Below are 21,403 nucleotides of genomic sequence, written 5' to 3' on the forward strand. Positions count from 1 at the left end.
TGCAGTTTGCCAGCAACTTTTTATGAAGTTTCAAAATGCACAGTTTCGTGTACTCCATTCTTGAAACAGTGCAAACATTTTTGGTTTAGACTTGTTTGATTTGTTCAACCTTTGCACACAAGACAATGTTACAAATCAGTGTTTCAATGTCTCACACTAATGTTTATGGCTTGTGTAAGAAGTACAAGGAACAGTTTGAAACAGAATTAGGAATGGCTAAAAGATTTCGAAGTGCACATTACTGTTAAAGACAGTGCTCAACCATGATTTTTTCTTGCACAGCATTTCCCTCATGCAATACATGAGCAAGTTGCTCAGGAACCTGCAAAGATGTAACGGCAATGTGGTTATCCAATCTAAAACAGCCATCAGGTGGTTTACATCTGTGTCCTGGCTTTAAAGCAACAGTACACACACAATCTGTCGGATTCATTTCCTCTCCCACAACTGGAGGAATTAATGAATAGATAGGAATAAGGCAGATTCTTTACCAAGACTGATTTAAGTGAGACATTTTTACAGTTACCGCTGGACAAGCAGCCCAAGCAATATTTTGCAATCAACACTCACCTGGTTATGCTCCAGTCTCAAAGACTACCATTCAGAAGTGCTTCAACTCCTGGTATTTTTCGAAGTTTCCTAGAACAATTAACAGCCAAAGCACTTTCATGTATAAACCACCAGGATGATAATGTTGTCACGAGCCATACGCCTGCTGACCATTTAGGAAATTTAGAATGTTTGTTTAAAGTGCTTTCTGCAGCTGGCTTAAAGTGTAACAGGAAAAAGTGCTCCTTGTTCCACAAAGAACTTTAATATTTAGGGCATTTCATAAATGCACAGAGTATGCATCCTGCTTCTTCGCACTAGTCTGCAATTAATGATTTACTGGTGCCCTGCAACATCAGGGAGCTACAGGCTGTCATGGGCAAACTCACATATTATGTTAAGTTTATTGCAAATGCTGCGCAAATTGCTGATCCGCTGAACCAGCTGAGATGGGAGAACCGATAGAGGTACTCAGGGTACCCTCCGCCACACACCGCCAGGTGGCTTGCGGAGTATGGATGTAGATGTCGATGTAGATGGCAAGGTGTTCCCTTTGCGCTGTCCCAAAAATGTCAGGACACATATCTGCAATTAAAGGATGCACTGTTAAGATGATGATGTCGTCATCATCCTCTGATTCATTTTGATGCAGCTATGCCTATTCTGTTAGTATCTTCTTATGGGATACAAGCTGTGCACTCCCATAGAACCATTTCTTCAGACAGGCCCATTGCTTCCAATTCAAAAACTCTCAACAAAGAGCAGTGCAATTACTATTGACTTGAAAATGGGGAGCTCTTACCAAGTTCTTCCAATATTTATATGGTCAGAAGGTCTATTTGATTACTACAGATCATCAGCCTTTGATGGCTTCATTCAATCCTTCCACACCTGTCTCGAAGATTGCAACTTTGGGCTCTGTTGTTGTCTACTTATCAATATGAGTTGTTGTACAGACCCACTACACACAACAGTCGAACACAGAGTTCTTGTCTCAGTTACTGATTGATACCGTCAGATCATTTGACTCGTCTGAGGAATCATGTTATCAAATCAATACTTGAGATTTTGAAATTCTTAAAAATTTTCCACTTGACTTTTGGCATATTGCTGGGCAACTACTTCTGACCTAGCTCTTCATGTTGTTTTGGAATACATGCACTATGTATGGTCACGTGGTTTGAAAGAAATGCCCTACCCATTGACATGTTGTTTGTCACTAACTATCACACAGTCATGTGTTCTGCTGTTGCATAAGGAGAATGACAATGCATGTGTTGTGATTCCCCACTCCCTGCAGTGAGTAGACAATGGACCACAATTCACGTCAGCTGATTTTCAACAGTTTTGTGCAGCTAATAGCATCCACCATGTGACTACTACAGCTTTTCGCCCTCAGTCTCAGGGTAAAGCGGAACAGTTTATTTGAATGTTCAAAAGTCACATAGAGAAACTCTTCCTCCAATACAAGGGAGCAAGACTTAAAGGTTTTTCTATCCTTCTACTGCTCCTTGCCACATGATGATAAGCCGCTGGCAGAATTATTACACAGTTGTGGACACTGTACCCTGTTGCACCTCCTGTGGCTGCCATGGAAACAATTCGTTCCACCTTGTCAGAAAAGTTTCAACAGCAGGATCAAGCCTTCTTTAAAGTGCTAGACAAGAAACAGTGTTGGGAACATGGCGTCATTACAAAAGCCATCAACTGATCTCTTCACATCAACCAGTGTTTCACTATGCTGCATCAGCACCACCAGAACCAGCTATAGTGCACTTCCAAGTATGCTAGTGATTCTGCCACAGAATTTTTGCCCGCAGATAGAGTACGCTACTGGGGTCCACACCAGCAGTCACCTACACCTCTCCGCCAGTCGCGGCTGGCACCATCCACAGTAGTGCCCGTGAAGGTAGACATCCCACTGCCGTCGTTGACCCTAACAGATGTCGGCACCCATCCTGCAGCCTGAACTGTGTCCCCCAGAAGATCCCCTTGCTGCTCACTTGATAAGAGTGTAAGCTTCTCAGGATGCAGGCGTGCATCCTGTGACCGGTTTTTCAGTCGGTGTTCCTGGTCACTCGCAAGTGGGGTGCGGACAGGGAGCTGCCATTGGCAATTGTTACGGTCTCCTCATCTGCACCTGCATTCAGTCTTCTGGTCACCTGCCACTGCCCCACACGACGATGGTGCGGAAGGTTGGGGTGGTATTGGGGGGGGGGGGGGGGAGGGGGGGGGGCTTGTCATCAGACAAGCGAGGTGCCAAAGCAAGGTTGGTACTTCGCAACCACAAGAGAAAACTGTTGCTATATGCCGCATCAACAAAGGAGCGACACTGTGTAGCCACGCCCAGAAACCTTTCACTACACTGCTGCAACCACTGAGCACAGTACCACTCAGCCCAGTCTGCAATCATCGACTAAGATGACAGCATCATCCTCTAGTAGGCCAGTTGTGTGATCAGTGTATTAGGCAGAACTCAACATGAAGATAATTGTTAAATTTACTTTGAGTGAGACACTTGTATTTTACCTATATCAAGTGATATGTTAATGTTCAGAGACAGTACTAAATACTAACGATATTTCCACGGAAAGGGATAGTACAAAGTTAAGTAATTCTTCTTATATATGTTGTAACAAGGTGAACAAATATTTTATGCTTTAGAGTATCCACTTTGTCTCCTCCCACAGCAAAATAAAGAAACAAAACTAATTAAAAATATGATGAGAACAGTGGAACAGTATCTCGCACGTGTGCACTCTCTCTCTCTCTCTCTCTCTCTCTCTCTCTCTCTCTCTCTCTCACACACACACACACACACACACACACACAAAATGTGTATGTTTCAAATTTAACACTAGTATCTCCAAACCCACTCCTCTTTGCCAGCTACCAGTGAGTTACAAGTGGCAAGTTGTTACTGCAGTACTGGAGGTGCAACAAAACAAATAAAACCATCCAGGAACTAGAAGCAATTATTTCATTGGAATCCTTAATGTGAACAGTGTACTAAAGATGGTAATGGCAAAGAGTGTTACGTCCTTAACACTTCATTGAGGAGCACCAGTCTTGCGTTCCAATTTCTCAAACAGACCTTCACCAACACAGTGCATTAAAAACTACTGAAATTTTCATAATAAAACCTGCTTTAGAACTGACTCCACCAAGGTTAAGTTGTTGATGGTGTATAAATACCCTACACAGAGTGACTACAGAGCTTCCTGACCACTATGACCCAAATTGGTGGACCATTCATACCAACATCTTTCTTACACAGTTTTTTTTAAGGTGATGCTTCAGTACTTATTGGAGTATGAGATGCAGAATCAAGAGCCACTGACACTGCTGAATCCCAGTATCATAAGAAGGGTCGGAATCATTGGACCTGAAGTAAAACATATCCCTCTCCATGATATAACAGCTGGAGAAGGATATCAGATCCAGGTGGTCAGTTGTGGTAGTGTTGGCAAAAGACACTGCCATTGTATAGATGACTCTCCCCACCAAGCAGAGGCCCATTTTTCAAGCATATTACCGGTTTTAAAGTGTCAACAATCCCCCTAATAACCCTTTTGGATTTAAGAGAATGAGATTTCTTCAATTTTTTTCAGTACCAAAAAGATAGTCTGACATGCTATTTGTATTCTGTCCCTACTAGTTGTCTATCTTTTTTTAGTGGTTTTCTTGGGAGAACTCAACAGTCAACTATTTTTTGTTTGGTTGATTGTTGATACCCACCAGCAGCACACCCATTCTGCTGAGAAAGAGTACAGTCTGAACATTTCATCTTCATCCTGCAAGTAGACAGATAAATTTAGGTTGATCCAGAAAGTGGCTCACCATTACACAGCAAACATATTACATCTTGGTGGCAGATGCCCAGAGGTTGCCTGCCAATGACAGTTTCACCTCAACAGCTAACAGAGACAAAAATTTGTTCCTTGCAAGAACGTCAATGCTCCAGTACACTAGTCAAAATTTTCTATTGGTTTTTTGGCTGCAGTAAGCACCTAAAGCTGTTAAATGCGTCACCTAACCTCCACTTGAAGTTTTCACAAATGAAGACTTCGCTAAAAAATTTTATGGATCAATTTTCTAATAATGAAGAGCTCTTGCAGCTGAGGTATTATAAACTTGCCTAGCAACTCAAAGACTCAGTGGAACAAATAGTTTAGTCACTACAGCACTGAAGCACTGTAACAAATATGTATGAAAGGACCGCATAAAGAACTGCGGTTTGGGGAGATATTGGTGCTCGGTTCCTGTCTGAGATAGGGACATGGAGTACAAAGCTTATGGTTTAGCCTGAACCAGTGGCCATTTGTACAGCCATTCAAACATCTGTCCTCCTGTAGCTATGTTACACCAAATTAAGCAAAGTTTGAATGACAAGTCAGATCTGGTGTCCAGACAAATTGAGTGAATCAATTAATTCCTTTTGCAAAAGATTTTAAGTGGGGTGAAATTAATGTTCAGTTAATGGCACAGTTTGTATGTTTCAATCTTGTGTGAATCCGTTCAAAATTTTGTAAGAGGGTAGACAAATACATTTAATTAATGGTCATCCTCTTGTTCTATGAAAGGTTTATCCATTTCCACGAGATAAGCAACATGGTTCAAAAGTCAGTACAAAAACCTACACTGGATCAGTCATAAAAGTCAACAAAAATCTACATTGGTTGCCAAGCTATGGTACTCTAATGTCAAACTTTTGGTAGAGCGAAAGTTGGGAACCAGAATGAACTACCATATCACATAGTGGTGAATATGTCCTGGGCAGAGTTGGGGATGTAAAAGAACGGAACTAGCTTTTCAATTCGTTTGACAGCTTCAAAGACATTTAAATCAAAATATCTTTATATATATATATATATATATATATATATATACACAAGTTAACCCTACTTCCCCACCATGTGGGGTTTCCGTGGTGTGGACCGTGTAGATCCCCAAATCTTGTGGGACCAAGATGGACACGACTGACAAAAATAAATTAAAACAAACTGAGGGACAAACTGAGACCTCAGACACCCAAACATCGGGGTCAAGACTGATGGAATGCACTCCCACTACTGAATCAGTGGGAGCAAGAAGTGGGAACTGTAAATGAGAAGTTGGACCAGATCAAGATTAAAGCCTTGTCTGGGGCCCAAAGAAAGAAACTTCTCAGGGAACAGTAACAAAAGGAAGGAAAAGAATGGCTTCATAAACAAAATGGGGGAATTCAAAGGGCTTAAGCCCAAGACCCTCAAGGGAAAACTGTCTCAGGTTGACGGGGATACACAGACCCCCAAAATGTTGATGACAGGTAACAAGAGGATACAGGAGGAATCTAAGATTCCCTTCTCTCAGGATAAGTGAGCTGAAGCAATAAATAGGGAAACAGACTGGCTATCCACTGGTAGGCATCACCTCGCAGCAGGAGGAGCATGTACAGATGGCCCTCTTTGAAAAGATTAGGGGTGGGGATTCTGGTCCAGGACCCAATTTCAGGAGGGACTATCTAGATTGCGGGGCCCTCATCTTTTTCTGTGAGGGGGTGCATATGATGGAATGGCTCAAGGACAAGGTGCCCATGAGATCCCCGTGGGAGGATGCGAAGCTGCTGATCAGGATGGCATCTGAGCTTTTTAAGACTGCAAAGGTATTAATATGCGTACCAAAGATCCTTAAGGATGTTTCTCCAAAGACTCTATTCGAAATAATAGGGGTCCAGAACCCAAAAGTCTCGACAGAGGATTGGAGAGTAATCAACCAGAAGGCTGTACCGGAAGGACGAACCCTGGTGGTGGAGGTCGGAGAGAAGTCCCTGAAGGCGATGAGAGAGCAAGACCTGAAATTATTTTTAGGGTTCTCGCAGATCACCGTCAGGGTAATCAAATACCTCAAAGGCAATGATGGCAGCAAGACAGAGACTTGAGGTGCTGCAGATTAATCTGCAACACAGTTAAGGGGCCACTGCTGGCCTGAGCCATCGCCTGGTGAGACAGAAAGTGGACATGGCCCTGATACAAGAAACCTACTTGTTTAAAGGGGATGTATCGGGCCTCGTTGGCACTCGAGGTAAGCTGATTTATGCTAGAAATCTAAGAAACTCCAGAACATGTATCTATATGAGAAATGGAATCTCTTTCATGCCAATGGTGGATCTCTGTTCCAGGGACCTGGTGACCATCAGGATGCAGCAATGTGACGAAGGTACAATGATGGAAATTGTTTTGGCTTCGGGGGGGGGGGGGGGGGTTGGGTTGGGTTGGGTTGTGTGGGGAAGGAGACCAGACAGCGAGGTCATCGGTCTCATCGGATTAGGGAAGGATGGGGAAGGAAGTCGGCCGTGCCCTGTCAGAGGAACCATCCTGGCATTTGCCTGGAGTGATTTAGGGAAATCACGGAAAACCTAAATCAGATTGGCCGGACGTGGGATTGAACCGTCGTCCTCCCGAATGTAAGTCCAGTGTCTAACCACTGCGCCACCTCGCTCGGTGTTTTGGCTTCAGCATACCTTCCTTACGAAGACAGCTCTCCTCCTCCTCTGGAGCTGAGGAGACTGACAGAAGCTTGCCATCGGCAAGGCAATTGACTGTTGGTTGGCTGTGATGCCAATGCTCACAACCTAGTGTGGTGCAGCAAGGACACCAACAGCAGAGGTGAGTGCCTTCTTGAATTTCTCTTGTCTAACAACTTGGAGGTCCTGAACAGGGGTGATGAACCTACATTCAGGAACAGCTGAAGGGAAGAAGTAATTGACATAACTTTTGGTTCCATGATGATTGGCAGCTATGTCAAACAATGGCATGTGGCATTAGAGCCATCCTCATTGGACCACATGTACATTAAATTCAAGGTTGAAATGGGAATCAGACAGACTACAGCCTATAGGAGCCCCAAGAAAACAGACTGGGAGACATATAGGAGGGACCTTGACTTAAGCTTATCAGAAATTAAAACCTCGATAAGGAATCCAGTAAGTTTGAGGAAGTAGAAGGGGCTGTAACCTCTGCCATAGTGACCTCATACCAGGACAACTGCTCAGTCACCAAGAAGTGCACAAATAGGAGTGTGTCTTGGTGGAAAAAAAACAAACTTGGAAACATGAAGAAAACAGGTACGAAGACTGTTTAACCTTGTGAGACATGAAGGACAATGGGCAAAATATTATAAGGCCCTTGTCAACTAGACAAGCAAAGGAGGCATTCTGTGAGGAACTGGAAGACAGACTTCACAAAATCCTCACTAGAGTACCAACTAATCCAGGAGGTATGTTGAGGAAGGAGGATGGGGAATATACAAAGACAGCACGTGAGACGCTGGAACTGCTCCTTAATACTCGCTTTCCTCAATATGCTCTGGCGGATAAAATAGAGCAGAATGTGATCCATGAGAGAGAATGGTTCTCAGGCACTCCAAGAGAGGACTGGGAATCGGCCAAGGAGTGTGTCGACTTCAGTAAAATCCAACGGGCAGTGGGAACATTCCAACCGTTCAAGTCACCTGGCCCAGATGGAATCTTTCCAGCTCCCCTGCAACAGGCAGGAGACAATCTTATAAGAGTGCTATACAGGTTATTCAGGGATAGCCTAGCGGCAGGAATCTTTCCCAATACATGCAGGGGCTGTAACCTCTTATTCCAAAGCCAGGGAGAATTGATCATACCAAGGCCAAGGATATGAGACCAATCAGTCTATCCTCCTCCATTCTTAAAACATTGGAAAAAATGGTTAATGTACATGTTGGGGAGAGGAGGCTAACTGGGGTTTCTCTACATTCGAGGCTAATGGGGGTTTCTCTACATTCAAACCAACATGCATATCAACCAGGTAAATCATGTGAGACAGCTCTCCATCAACTCATTGGGAGGGTGGAGAAAGCACTCCACTTTCAAGAAACAGCCCTATGCATCTTCCTGGGCATCGAGGGGCTTTTAGTAACACAATCTACGATTCCATGGTTAGGGCAGAAGAGCTGTTTGACCACTATACATAGTTGGACAAGGGCCATGCTTAGTGGGAGGAAGATGGAGGCCAGGGCAGAGTGATGAAAGAAAAGATGGTAATTAACACCACTAGGGGTAATCCACAAGGTGGAGTTCTGTCCCCTTTACTGTGGAATCTAGAGGTGAATGAACTCATTGAAGAAATAAATTCCAGACAATGCTTTTGCCAAGGATACGCAGATGACCTTGTCATAGTAATATTTGGCAAATTTACTGACAAAGTTAGGAATATGGCACAAGGTGCACTGGACATTGTGCAGGACTGGTGTATTAAAAAGGATCTAATAGTTAATCCTAAGAAGAATGTTGCAGTACCATTCATGAAGAAGCACATCCAACACTCAAGTTGGAATCTAAAGCTTTTCGATAAAACTCTAACCTGTGAAGGGGATAGTGAAATAGCTACGGGTAATCTTAGATGAGAAACTAACATGGACCTCTCAAATTAAGAGCATCTGCTCCAAGGCGAAAGGTACCAGAAGAGCTTGTGGCAAAAACTGGGGCCTAAGTCCCAGAGGTAAGCACTGGAAATTTACCATGGTGGTTACACCTAGGATCTCCTACGGGGCCGTAGTGTGGTGGAAGAAGGTAGAACAGCAGGTTGCAGCTAAGGAGCTTGCTAAGGTGTAGAGACTGGCCTGCTTAGCCATAACAGGTGGAATTAGCAGCACACCAACTGCTGGAATGGAAGCCATGCTGGACATGCCTCCACTACATCTTTGGGTCAAGATGGAGGCAGCAACTAGTGCAGACAGTCTCAAAACTGGTAAAAACTGGATCTCATTGGGATATCCAGAATCACACACTAAAATAATGAGTGAGGTAAATATAAGAATAGCAGGGGAAATGCCGGCCGACTATATAACAACTCCTAACTGCTTCAACAAGCCTTACATTATAATAATTAGAAGCAGGGAGCGTCGGGAAAAAACAGTTTGACATCATACGTGGGACATCGTCTGGTTCTATGATGGGTCGAAATCAGACCGAGGCGCTGGGGTTACAGTGCACAGGGTTCAGCCAAGACTGGAGGGCATCATTTCTCTACGAAAACTGGCCTCGGTATTCCAAGCTTAAATTACCGCAATCAGGGTGTTTGTGGAGGAGAATATGCATATGTGTTACAAGGACAAAAGCATCTACATCTGTTCAGACAGCCAGGCAGCCCTGAAATCATTGGCAGCTCCTGCAACAAGATCTAAGATAGTTGCAGAATGTCATAGGGCTCTGGTGGAGGTAGGGCGAAGCAATAGCGTAAACCTAGTGTGGGTCCCTGGCCACTCAGGGATCTGTGGCAATGAACAAGCTGACAGATTGGCAAAGGTGGGGGCAAAGACTCCATTCATTGGACCAGAACCTGTCCTGACAATCACCAAGGCTATGATCAAAGTACAACTACGGAACTGGCTTAGGAGACAGCACATAGAATACTGGACCAAGGTCTATAAACAAAAACATGGTAACGTAATGATGCCAAAGCTGCATTTTAAAAGAAGCTCTGTAACCTGGGCTTGAACAGGAAAGAGATTAAACTCATGGTTGGACTGATGACCGGCCATGGGAATTTCAAAAAACACCTACATACAATGGGTATAACGGAAGAAGACACCCTGAATGTAGGATCTGTGATGAGAGTGAAGAAACTGCATCACACATAATCTTTGAATGCACGGCATTGGAGAGCGAGAGAGAGAGAGAGAGAGAGAGAGAGAGAGAGAGAGAGAGAGAGAATTTTCGGGACAACCAGATCTGAAGAAATTGTGACTAACAAAGAACGACTAAAGGGACTCCTTGCACTATTTAAGGGCATTGGTTTGCTTTACTAGGTATACAGGGAGTGATACTGCACAATAAACTCGGTTTCGGTGCGGACAGTGGAGGGTTAGACCAAAACTGTTTTAGCTTCCCTGCCAAAATCAAATCAAACGATAACATACTTGGCTGATGCCTCACCCAACTCATGCCAAACTTTTTTTTTAAGAAAATGAGAATTCTTTTAAAAGAAGTACTGCTGATTTATTGTGTCACATTGAATCATAAAATTGTGTATTCTCAGCACAAGTAGTTCACATGTCTGAAATTCATGGTGATAAGATATGCACTACGTAAGTACATCAGTTTGCCTCTGTTGACCAATGCAAAAATAGGTGTCGGATCAGAGGACTGCAGATGGCACGGAACTAAAGGAGGCAGAGCAAAGACTGATAAATAGCAGGTCCTAACATTTTCTGTAGGGGAAATTAACAGGTTCCACCGATAGAAACAATTTTTGTTGCAAAACACAGATTTGTGTGTGTGGGGGGGGGGGGGGGGGGGGAGTTAATTTATCCAGCTGCTGCTTTACGTTACTTACATCCTACTTTTCCTTTAAATTATACACTCCTGGAAATGGAAAAAAGAACACATTGACACCGGTGTGTCAGACCCACCATACTTGCTCCGGACACTGCGAGAGGGCTGTACAAGCAATGATCACATGCATGGCACAGCGGACACACCAGGAACCGCGGTGTTGGCCGTCGAATGGCGCTAGCTGCGCAGCATTTGTGCACCGCCGCCATCAGTGTCAGCCAGTTTGCCGTGGCATACGGAGCTCCATCGCAGTCTTTAACACTGGTAGCATGCCGCGACAGCGTGGACGTGAACCGTATGTGCAGTTGACGGACTTTAAGCGAGGGCGTATAGTGGGCATGCGGGAGGCCGGGTGGACGTACCGCCGAATTGCTCAACACGTGGGGCGTGAGGTCTCCACAGTACATCGATGTTGTCGCCAGTGGTCGGCGGAAGGTGCACGTGCCCGTCGACCTGGGACCGGACCGCAGCGACGCACGGATGCACGCCAAGACCGTAGGATCCTACGCAGTGCCGTAGGGGACCGCACCGCCACTTCCCAGCAAATTAGGGACACTGTTGCTCCTGGGGTATCGGCGAGGACCATTCGCAACCCTCTCCATGAAGCTGGGCTACAGTCCCGCACACCGTTAGGCCGTCTTCCGCTCACGCCCCAACATCGTTCAGCCCGCCTCCAGTGGTGTCGCGACAGGCGTGAATGGAGGGACGAATGGAGACGTGTCGTCTTCAGTGATGAGAGTCGCTTCTGCCTTGGTGCCAATGATGGTCGTATGCGTGTTTGGCGCCGTGCAGGTGAGCGCCACAATCAGGACTGCATACGACCGAGGCACACAGGGCCAACACCCGGCATCATGGTGTGGGGAGCGATCTCCTACACTGGCCGTACACCACTGGTGATCGTCGAGGGGACACTGAATAGTGCACGGTACATCCAAACCGTCATCGAACCCATCGTTCTACCATTCCTAGACCGGCAAGGGAACTTGCTGTTCCAACAGGACAATGCACGTCCGCATGTATCCCGTGCCACCCAACGTGCTCTAGAAGGTGTAAGTCAACTACCCTGGCCAGCAAGATCTCCGGATCTGTCCCCCATTGAGCATGTTTGGGACTGGATGAAGCGTCGTCTCACGCGGTCTGCACGTCCGGCACGAACGCTGGTCCAACTGAGGCGCCAGGTGGAAATGGCATGGCAAGCCGTTCCACAGGACTACATCCAGCATCTCTACGATCGTCTCCATGGGAGAATAGCAGCCTGCATTGCTGCGAAAGGTGGATATACACTGTACTAGTGCCGACATTGTGCATGCTCTGTTGCCTGTGTCTATGTGCCTGTGGTTCTGTCAGTGTGATCATGTGATGTATCTGACCCCAGGAATGTGTCAATAAAGTTTCCCCTTCCTGGGACAATGAATTCACGGTGTTCTTATTTCAATTTCCAGGAGTGTAACTCTCTTTTTTTCTCACTGGCGACCAACTGGGTCATATCTCAAATTGACAAGGTTAATGATGTAAAACGTACCAGAACTTTCTGGAAAATGAGACACGGATGTCAGCAACAAAAGTATGGGGTGCAGTCTTAATGTGGAAAAACAGTGTTTGTGGTAAGGGAGTGGAAGATGATTTTGCTTATTTTGACAACCATAAAAATGATTGTTTTTTTAACAAAACTTACATAATTTTCTGTTGATAATAGGATCAGGCAGTAGACACTAGCTGAACAGCTCCCAAAAATGGCACTGCAAAACAAGTAACTTCTCGAAATCTATCAGTTAAATGTCAAAGACTGTCATCCTGGGCAATTTCACATTCACTCTGGGGGTTGGTATTTACTGATTAAGTTAATTAATTTGAAACGAGCTTACACTGTGTGGAACACTTCACTCAGTGCCTGTGTTTTCATCAGGAGCCATACAAGACATTCCATGTGATGCAATTTGTGAAAACAATGTACTAGGTCATTATAAATACAACATTTACTCAAAAATATTATATGTAAGACTGAAATTGTTATTAAGAAGTACCTGTAGAACATAGCAAAGAATGATGCTTTTAAATTAATAACAAGCTATTGTTGGGAAAGGAATCGATAGAAGTGACTATCCAAAAAATATGTAACAATGAAACTGACCCTATATCAAGGGATGTTAAAAAAAAAGTCCTCAAATAATTCTCTATCATTAGGGTAATTTACAGTTTCCCATACAGCATCATCATCATCATCATCATCATCATCATAATAATATCAGTGTTCTGCCAAAAGGCAGGTTTTCACATGGTAGTTCTCCAGGCTGTCCGGTCTTCTGCCATCCTCTTCAGGTCTGCATAATTTCCTCTTCCCTTTATGTCGTCTATCATCTTACATCTCCTTCTTCCTCTCAGTCCTCTCCCACAAACCAATCCTTCCAAGGCATTCAATGAATGTCCCAACCAGTTCTTTTTCCTTTCTCTTACAACCTTCAGCAGACATCATCTCTCACCAACCCTTTCCAATAATCTTTCATTACTCACTCTTTCCATCCAGCTTATTCTCTCCATTCTCCTCCACATCCACATCTCAAATGATTCTAACCTTTTTTCATCCTCTTGTCTCAGCATCCATGTTTCCACCCCTTATAGTGCCACACTCCAGACGAAACTTTTGCCAAGCCTTTTCCTTAGACCTTTATCTAATTTGCCACATGAGAGTATGCTCTTTCTGTTGAATGCCTCCTTCGCTATGGCAATTTGCGTTTTCACCTCCTAGTGACGTCTCAAGTCTTCAGTTATTGTGCTTCCAAGATATTTAAATGCACTTACTTGGCTAATGGTACATTATCCTATTTTAATATTGGACAGTCTGTGTCTTGTACTGATGACCATACTCTTTGTTTTTGCTGTGTTTGTTTGCATCCCATATTCCACACAAGCTTCACTCAGATCTTTCAGCATGTTATTCACTGTCCGCTCACTTTCTGCCACTAATACCACGTGATCAGCAAATCTTATACATTCTATTCTCTTTCCACCGATACATATTCCTCTTTTCCCATCTAAGGCTTTTGCAATAATCTCTTCAAGGTATGCGTTAAACAACAGTGGGGAAAGGCAACAACCTTGTCTAACACCTCGTCCAATGCTGCTTCCTTCTGACATTTCATTTCCAATCCTTATCCTTGCTTTCTGGTGTAAATATAGATTCTGTATCAGCCGTCTCTCATTCCAATCTACTCCTTTCCTCTTCAAAAATATCCATCAGCTTATTCCACTGAACTCTGTCAAAAAGCCTTTTCTAAATCTATGAAAACAGCAAAGATTTCTCTACCTTTTCCCACATAATTTTTAATATTGAAAAAAATGTCAACTGTTTGCTAGATTCACATACAAATATACTCAACCCATATAAAAATAGTTCTTAACCAGTGTGATATAAAGTTTTAAAAAATTTTGTAGTGTATGGGAAACTTTCTCAAAAAAATAGTCTAAGTCAAGAGAAAGTTTCCCATACACTACAAAAATTTTTAAAACTTTATATCACACTGGTTAAGAACTATTTTTATATGGGCAGAGTATATTTGTATGTGAATCTAGCAAATAATTGACAATTTTTTTTTTCAATATTAAAAATTCTGTTAATTATTTAAACAAATATTCATATTATACCGCATATCCAAACACACTCAATATAGTTTGGATACTGGAGGCATCACCATCAACTTCTCAAACCGCATTTCTTGAAGCACCACAAGATATTAATTGAATGATTGATGAATTAAAACTTCAATTAAGCTACCAAAATATAAACCTCAACAAGAACAGAAGCTGATAAATTTGCTACAAATTACTAATAATTTTTTACTATAGCACACCAGAAAAGTAGAAATTTATAATGCACATCACAAGGAGTAGTAGCTGCGACATTTCACATTCAGAACTCTAAATCCATAAAATTAACAATAAAGCCAACAATGACACTCTGAAATTAGTAAAAGACACCTATCCTTAAATATTTCACTACATTTACATTCAATTTCCAAAGCTATCCTTCATATATATCGGTGCTAGACTGTGCAAAAGAATAAACGTAAAAACATTCTGTAGTATATATATTAATAATAGAAAACAATAATTACATGCATCCTTCCAAGATGCACACATGGGCAAAAAATCTGAAAACTGACATCCATCTGAGGCTATTGTCATTGGAGTTGTCAAAATTTTACGTTTTGTTGCACATTTCTCACACTGCAATGAAACATTGTGTATTTTTAGAGATTTAAAGCTTTCTGGCAGATTAAAACTGTATGCTGGACTGGGACTCCAACCTCGAACTCAGCCTTTCAAGTCCTGGTCTACGACACAGCTTTAATCCGACAGGAAGTTCCAATCACAGCACACACTCTGCTGCTGACTGAAACTCTTTTCTTGTAGAGATTTATTGGTAATTGAGCTAATATGCACACATTGTCAGCTAAAGCAGCTTATTTTTTTAAAGAAGTAAATTGCACTGAATGTAAATAAATTTGATCCATATTCCCTATCCACTTCCAAGGTTACAGTGTGAAACTCAGTATTATTTCCCACTTATAAAATACTCGATTCTCCTACAGTTCGTGTATATGTGAGAAAGAAACTAAAGTTTAAATACAAAAGCATATCTAATTAGACTTTTTATTATTTTAGATTGTTCTACATTTTATCTTAATGCAATTTCAAAAAAGCATGGGAAACAGACAATACTAAAGTTACACACTGTCCATGAGCACAAGGCACACACTGCAAAATCAGTTATCTGGTTTGCTTAGACTTATAAGGAAGAAAATTCAATGGTGGTTTAGAACTAGTGATGTAAACTAAACATTTACCAAAACTCACCTACATTTACGGCAACAATAGACCAGAGGCTCAGGTCTAACGGTGACTAAACCCGGATCTGGCTTCACAACATCTGCACAGCTTTTTGGCAATATCTTGACTGTAACAATTTTCTCTTGTTATGTTTTACCCCAAATCAAACAAGAAAGGAAACTATTTTAGGTTGAATTCATACTAGTTTCTTAAGAAGGCTGAAATGTGGTACAGTGGAACTTAGTTTCCCTGGACCTCATTAACCAGATTAGAGGCAACAATCTATGACAATACCGATTAAATTTAAATTTAACCGAGTGCTATATACAGATCCTGGCTACATGTCAATTAACAAGTTGACTCTGAGGTGTACGTACTGTATTGTCCTATTTGTTGAGTGTAAACTGGCAGCAAAGAAAAAGAAAGTTGTAGTGTCCATGGACAAAAATTTAGATGAACTGTATAGGATGGATAAAGGAAAACTGTTGAAAAACATTGCTGCTGAATTTGTCATGAAGCACTTGCAAAGATTTCAGCACGCTCAGTCATGCTGTGAAAAAACAATGACATTGGTTACAGTGTGATTTCTGATGATGAAATTATTGCCATTTGTTTATCTGCAAACAAAGATACCGTATTTACTCGAATCTAAGCCGCACTTTTTTTCCAGTTTTTGTAATCCAAAAAACCACCTGCGGTTTAGAATCGAGTGCAAAGCAAGCGGAAGTTCTGAAAAATGTTGGTACGTGCCGCCACAACTAACTTCTGCCGTCGACTTCACACTTTCACAGGCATGCTTTGCAGGCACAAAGATAAATACTGGCGCCAAAACCTCTGCGTCAGTAAATAAATTTAAAAAGGTGGAAGACGAGCTTTTTTTCCTTGGCCCCGGGTTTCAACCACTGCATTTTCATACATTATCCATCGAAGTAAATACAAATTCCGTATTGTTTATCTTCGAATGTTGCAGCGTTTGTCAATATGGCCAACTCTACGTTCTGAATTTTTTCCTACCTGTGAGAAGAGATGGTTGCTAATAGGAACTTTTATGAATTGTGAATCACATGCAGTATTCTCCTCACCATAAGAATAATACGAATATAAACATTTTGCCACGTATTCTTTCGTGTTTGCTGCTATCTCATTTAAATTCTATAACCTACTAAACTAGAGTGAGACAACAGCAAACTCGGAAGAATACACATATTATGTCATGTTTATATTCGTATTATTCTTATGCGTAATAGTGATACAGTCAGAAATGAAGCACGGCAATTGACTAGATTTTCAAATCTAAGATGACTAATTTCTGTGCAGAATGTGATGTACTAAAGAGGCGTCTGCAAAGATTTTCAAACGGAGAAAAATTTTCGCTAAACTCTCGTTCAGAACATATTCTATCATACGCAGTCTATTATTTGGTTCTTGTTGATCATTATCAAAGAAAGCAGCAGTGTAAGTAACAACAAATAGCAGTCTCTTGCCATTGTTTCGCTAATGAGACGATTGTAAGCGGCGGTAGCACGCACAAAAGCGAGCCATGCCGCGAGCGGCAACAGGCCGTAAACACTCATTATCAGAATGCGACAAACAATGCATGACACAGTACAGTAATGCATCTTCAGCTTAGAGTGACGTAAACACCTATAACAAAGAGAACGGCAATTATCAGATCAAAGAAAAATAATCAATCAATTCAAACCAGACGAAGCACGTGAAAAAGAAAGGGTAACCGTATAAACATGGACGGAGCGCCTGACACATAGCAATGGCTATCTGGTAAAGCTTAGCTGCTAAGCTTACATCTCGAACAAAACTACTGTAGCTGTATCGTCATTCATTCGACCTAAACTGTGTCTCATATTACAATGGACCAACTTCGTTTCGATTTGAAGGTGCGACCTAAAACTTTTCTCTCCACTTGAATTTCGAGTCTCGAATTTCAGGTGTGGCTTAGATTCGGGGAAAAAATTTTTTCCTTGATTTCGAGTCTCATTTTTCAGGTGCGGCTTAGATTCGAGTGCGGCTTAGATTCGAGTAAATACGGTAACAGAAATGATGGATTACCTGATGGAAATGGTGCTCACTCTAAAGGCATTATGACACATATGTAGGCAACAACACAGTTGGTCAAAATAATGATTTATTTCCATGACCATGAAGATTTGCTCCTCGATTTAGTCCTACAAGACTACAGGTGTAAAAAAACTCTTTAGCTGAACTGATGCTGGTGAAATCCCTACATTACGATGCTGCATGTAGGTGACATACAGATATGGCTCAAAAGAAATTTATTATTTCAGTGTATAAATCTCACGATTTTTTTACTTGATATCTAGTTATATGCAGTTCACTTGCAGGCCTCTGGTCCTCCTGCACTGGTACATTTAGGTTTGGAGTGTATAGTACAAAAGGACTCACTAACCTCCTTTTATTTCCTCTCCACAATGATGAGATGGAACACAACCTGTTAGGTAAAAATACTTTATTCCATAATACACAAGATGCTACTCCACAGTACTTTACAAACTGTACATTTCTATCTGCTGTAGTGCTTGGCTGGCCAGGATATAATTCTGTTCACTATGGTATCTCCAGGACACCCTATGTATCTGCTCTTAATGGCCACTTGGCAGAACTTGCACGTATATAAAACCTGGAAAGTCCAGTTCCATATATCTGAAGTCACAATATTCCCAGACAAGGAGAAGGTTATACTGTAAAAAGTGACCTATCCAGTTTGCAACATGCCACTAGATGGCATTTGGAGGGTGCAAAGTGAGTTATGGAACTCAACATACTACCACTCTTAGATTAGATTCATTCCATGGACCCAAAAATGAGATGATTCTTCTGGGTGTGGAACATGCCAGAAAGTACAACATAAAACATTCGAATACAATACTCACTACCCTGATTATTTGTCAGGGGATCGCCAAACAGATGAATACATTACAATAAACTGGAACTGCTAATATTTACAGAATACACTGTCAGGATGAAACATAGTTATGCACTTTTAATAAATTCATCTTACACAAGAATCTACTCTTGACTGTTGTGACCAAGTGCTCTCAAAACTGAAATCTAACAGACATTTTTACTCAAGCAGGTCTAACAGTCCTTGTTAAGATTTTCATCTATAGAGTAGAATGAGTTGCCCATAAAAAAGTCTTTCAAACTCTGTTTAAACCGTGCTTTATCTGAAACAAAAATTTTAATAATTCCTGGCAATTTATCGAAAATGTGGTTCCTGAATATTGGACCACTTTATGGACCAAGGTAAGTGATTTTAGGTCTTTATGTAGATTGTTCTTATTCCTCGTACTGACACTATGTATTGAGCTATTGGTTGGAAATAGATATATATTACTTGCAACAAATTTCATTAAGGAATAAATATACTGAGAAGCAGTGGTCAGAATACAAAGTTCCTTGAACAGTTTTCTATTAGATGGTCTCGAATTTACATCACAAGTGATACTTAGCACACAATTTTGCATGCTAAAAACTTTTGCTTGGTTTGATGAGTTGTCCCAGAATATGATCCCGTATGACATAACAGAATGAAAGTAAGCAAAGTATGCAAGTTTTTTTTTTTTATATTTATTTTTCCTACATCTGACATCATTCTCACTGCAAATACAGACTTGTTTAGGCACTTTGGCAATTCTGTGGTATGCCCTTCCAAACTGAATTTATTATTGAGTTGTAATCCCAGAAACTTAACACTGCTAACCTCGTCAATCTGCATGTCTTCATATGATATACACATGCTGGAAGGAAATCTCTTACAGGTTCTGAACTGCATATAGTGGGTCTTTTCGAAGTTTAATGACAGTGAATTAGCTTTAAAACATTTGTTAATGTCAGTGAAAATTTGATTAGCAGAAATCTGCACTTGACTAGCTACTTATTGCAATGTTTGTATTGTCTGCAAACAAAACAAACTTAGCATCTGGCAATGTAACAGATTTACGTATACAAGAAAAAGCGATGGAACCTTGAGGAACATCACATGTAATTAATTCCCAATCAAACGAAGACTGACTGCTTACTGAACAGGTATTTCACAATGACAACCTTTGTTTCTGGTTGGTTAGAGAAGACTCAAACTATTTCGTAGACTTACCAGTGACACCATAATATTCCAATGAGACTTCTCATTTTACAAGATAAATATAAATTTAACGAGCAACAAATGAAAATATCAATTCCAAACAAGGAAAACAATACAAACGAATATCACTAGACACAAAATCAGAGCACATAAAAATAAAATACAACATTAAGGATACACAAAAAGTAACAAAATATTACTGTCAGAACACATACAAAACATGAAAAATATTAACATTAAAAAGGGAGGGGGGTGAGGGGGTGGGAGACAGAGAGAGAGAGAGAGGGGGGGGGGAACAGAGGGGGGGGGGGAGAGAGAGAGAGAGAGAGAGAGAGAGAGAGAGAGAGAGAGAGAGAGAGAGAGAATATATTATTGCCACACTGCATAAGAGACATGAAGAGTACTTAACATTTAGGCCAGAAAAAGCAATAAAAATATTACTGCATCAATATGGCGGTTAAGAAATTAATACTGACAATAGTCACTCGATCCACAAGTGAAAATTTACAGTTTCTCAAGCTGAGATTGTGTCGTATGATTTGTTGCTGTAAACAGCAATTAGGTGATGGGCTTCTATTGTTTATCACCACACAAATGCGATGGAACACATAACTGATTCACTGCTAAGGCAGAAGAGACAGTTTTGCTGTAGGTCTCTTAATCTGTCCATTTGCAGTTTTTACTATCACTACACGCACACACTTGTCATGATTGGGAAACAGCTGCTCGACGACACCCAGCATCCACACCAAGGGAGACAAGGATACGTCTTGGTCAGAACATGAATGCCAATCCAGGGCTGCATTGCTCCCTCTGATGTGTATTTACTGCATTGCTACAGCTGATGCAAGTAATCAATAGATCACCTCTTCCAAGAGGACTGATGCAGCTGCTCTGTGCAACCTGTTGGCAGGAATCTTAAGGACAGAGGGTTCAGGATTGGCACAAACAGCTGTCCAATTAGAAAATGACCATGACTGAGAGCAGATGGAGAATCTATGTCATGAGAGAGAGCACATAATGGCCTTGAATTTAAACACACTTCTACCCAAGTTAACGCTGTACTCAAGTCTTCATATGTCAATACTGTGTTGCCAATGACACTTTTGAGATGTGACTTCATACATTTCTGTGCAGTAAGCTTAGTATAGCGCACAGTCCATCTTGCTTTACTGTGCCTAAGGCCTTGACAAGTCTATAAAAGCCATACACAATGGATAGCTTTGAGCTCTGTACGTCTCTTGCATCAGTTTGGCACTGAAAATTATGCACGGCATGGTATCATGTAGGATGAAATACATTCAAACATCCATCAGTGATTAGCAAAAGCTATTTTGCAAACTCAGCTTTAGGTAAGAATACTAATTACAGAAACTTGTTAGAAAGACCACTACATTTCATATGTTATATTTTGTTGTGTTTCTTAAGTTAATTTTTGAGAACTTCTAGCACATTCTCCTTCATTCACAATACATGAAATTGTAAAAAATATGCAGAATCAATAAAAACAAAGGATGCCGAAGTGACAACTATCTGATGACATAATAATTATTTAAAACAAT

The 21,403-nt window shown here is 41.5% G+C and overlaps 1 protein-coding gene across 1 annotated transcript in view; it reads right to left on the bottom strand.

Moving 5' to 3' along the window:
• Window positions 1–21,403, bottom strand: part of LOC126249558 (dual specificity protein phosphatase MPK-4) — a 106,985-nt gene that overhangs the window by 19,698 nt on the left and 65,884 nt on the right. The window contains exon 7 of the mRNA XM_049951222.1: window positions 15,749–15,848. Coding sequence (XP_049807179.1) covers window positions 15,749–15,848 — 100 coding nt within the window. The remainder of the gene's footprint in view (window positions 1–15,748; window positions 15,849–21,403) is intronic.

This window comes from Schistocerca nitens, chromosome 3, assembly GCF_023898315.1.
Source record: "Schistocerca nitens isolate TAMUIC-IGC-003100 chromosome 3, iqSchNite1.1, whole genome shotgun sequence".
Taxonomy (NCBI): domain Eukaryota; kingdom Metazoa; phylum Arthropoda; class Insecta; order Orthoptera; family Acrididae; genus Schistocerca; species Schistocerca nitens.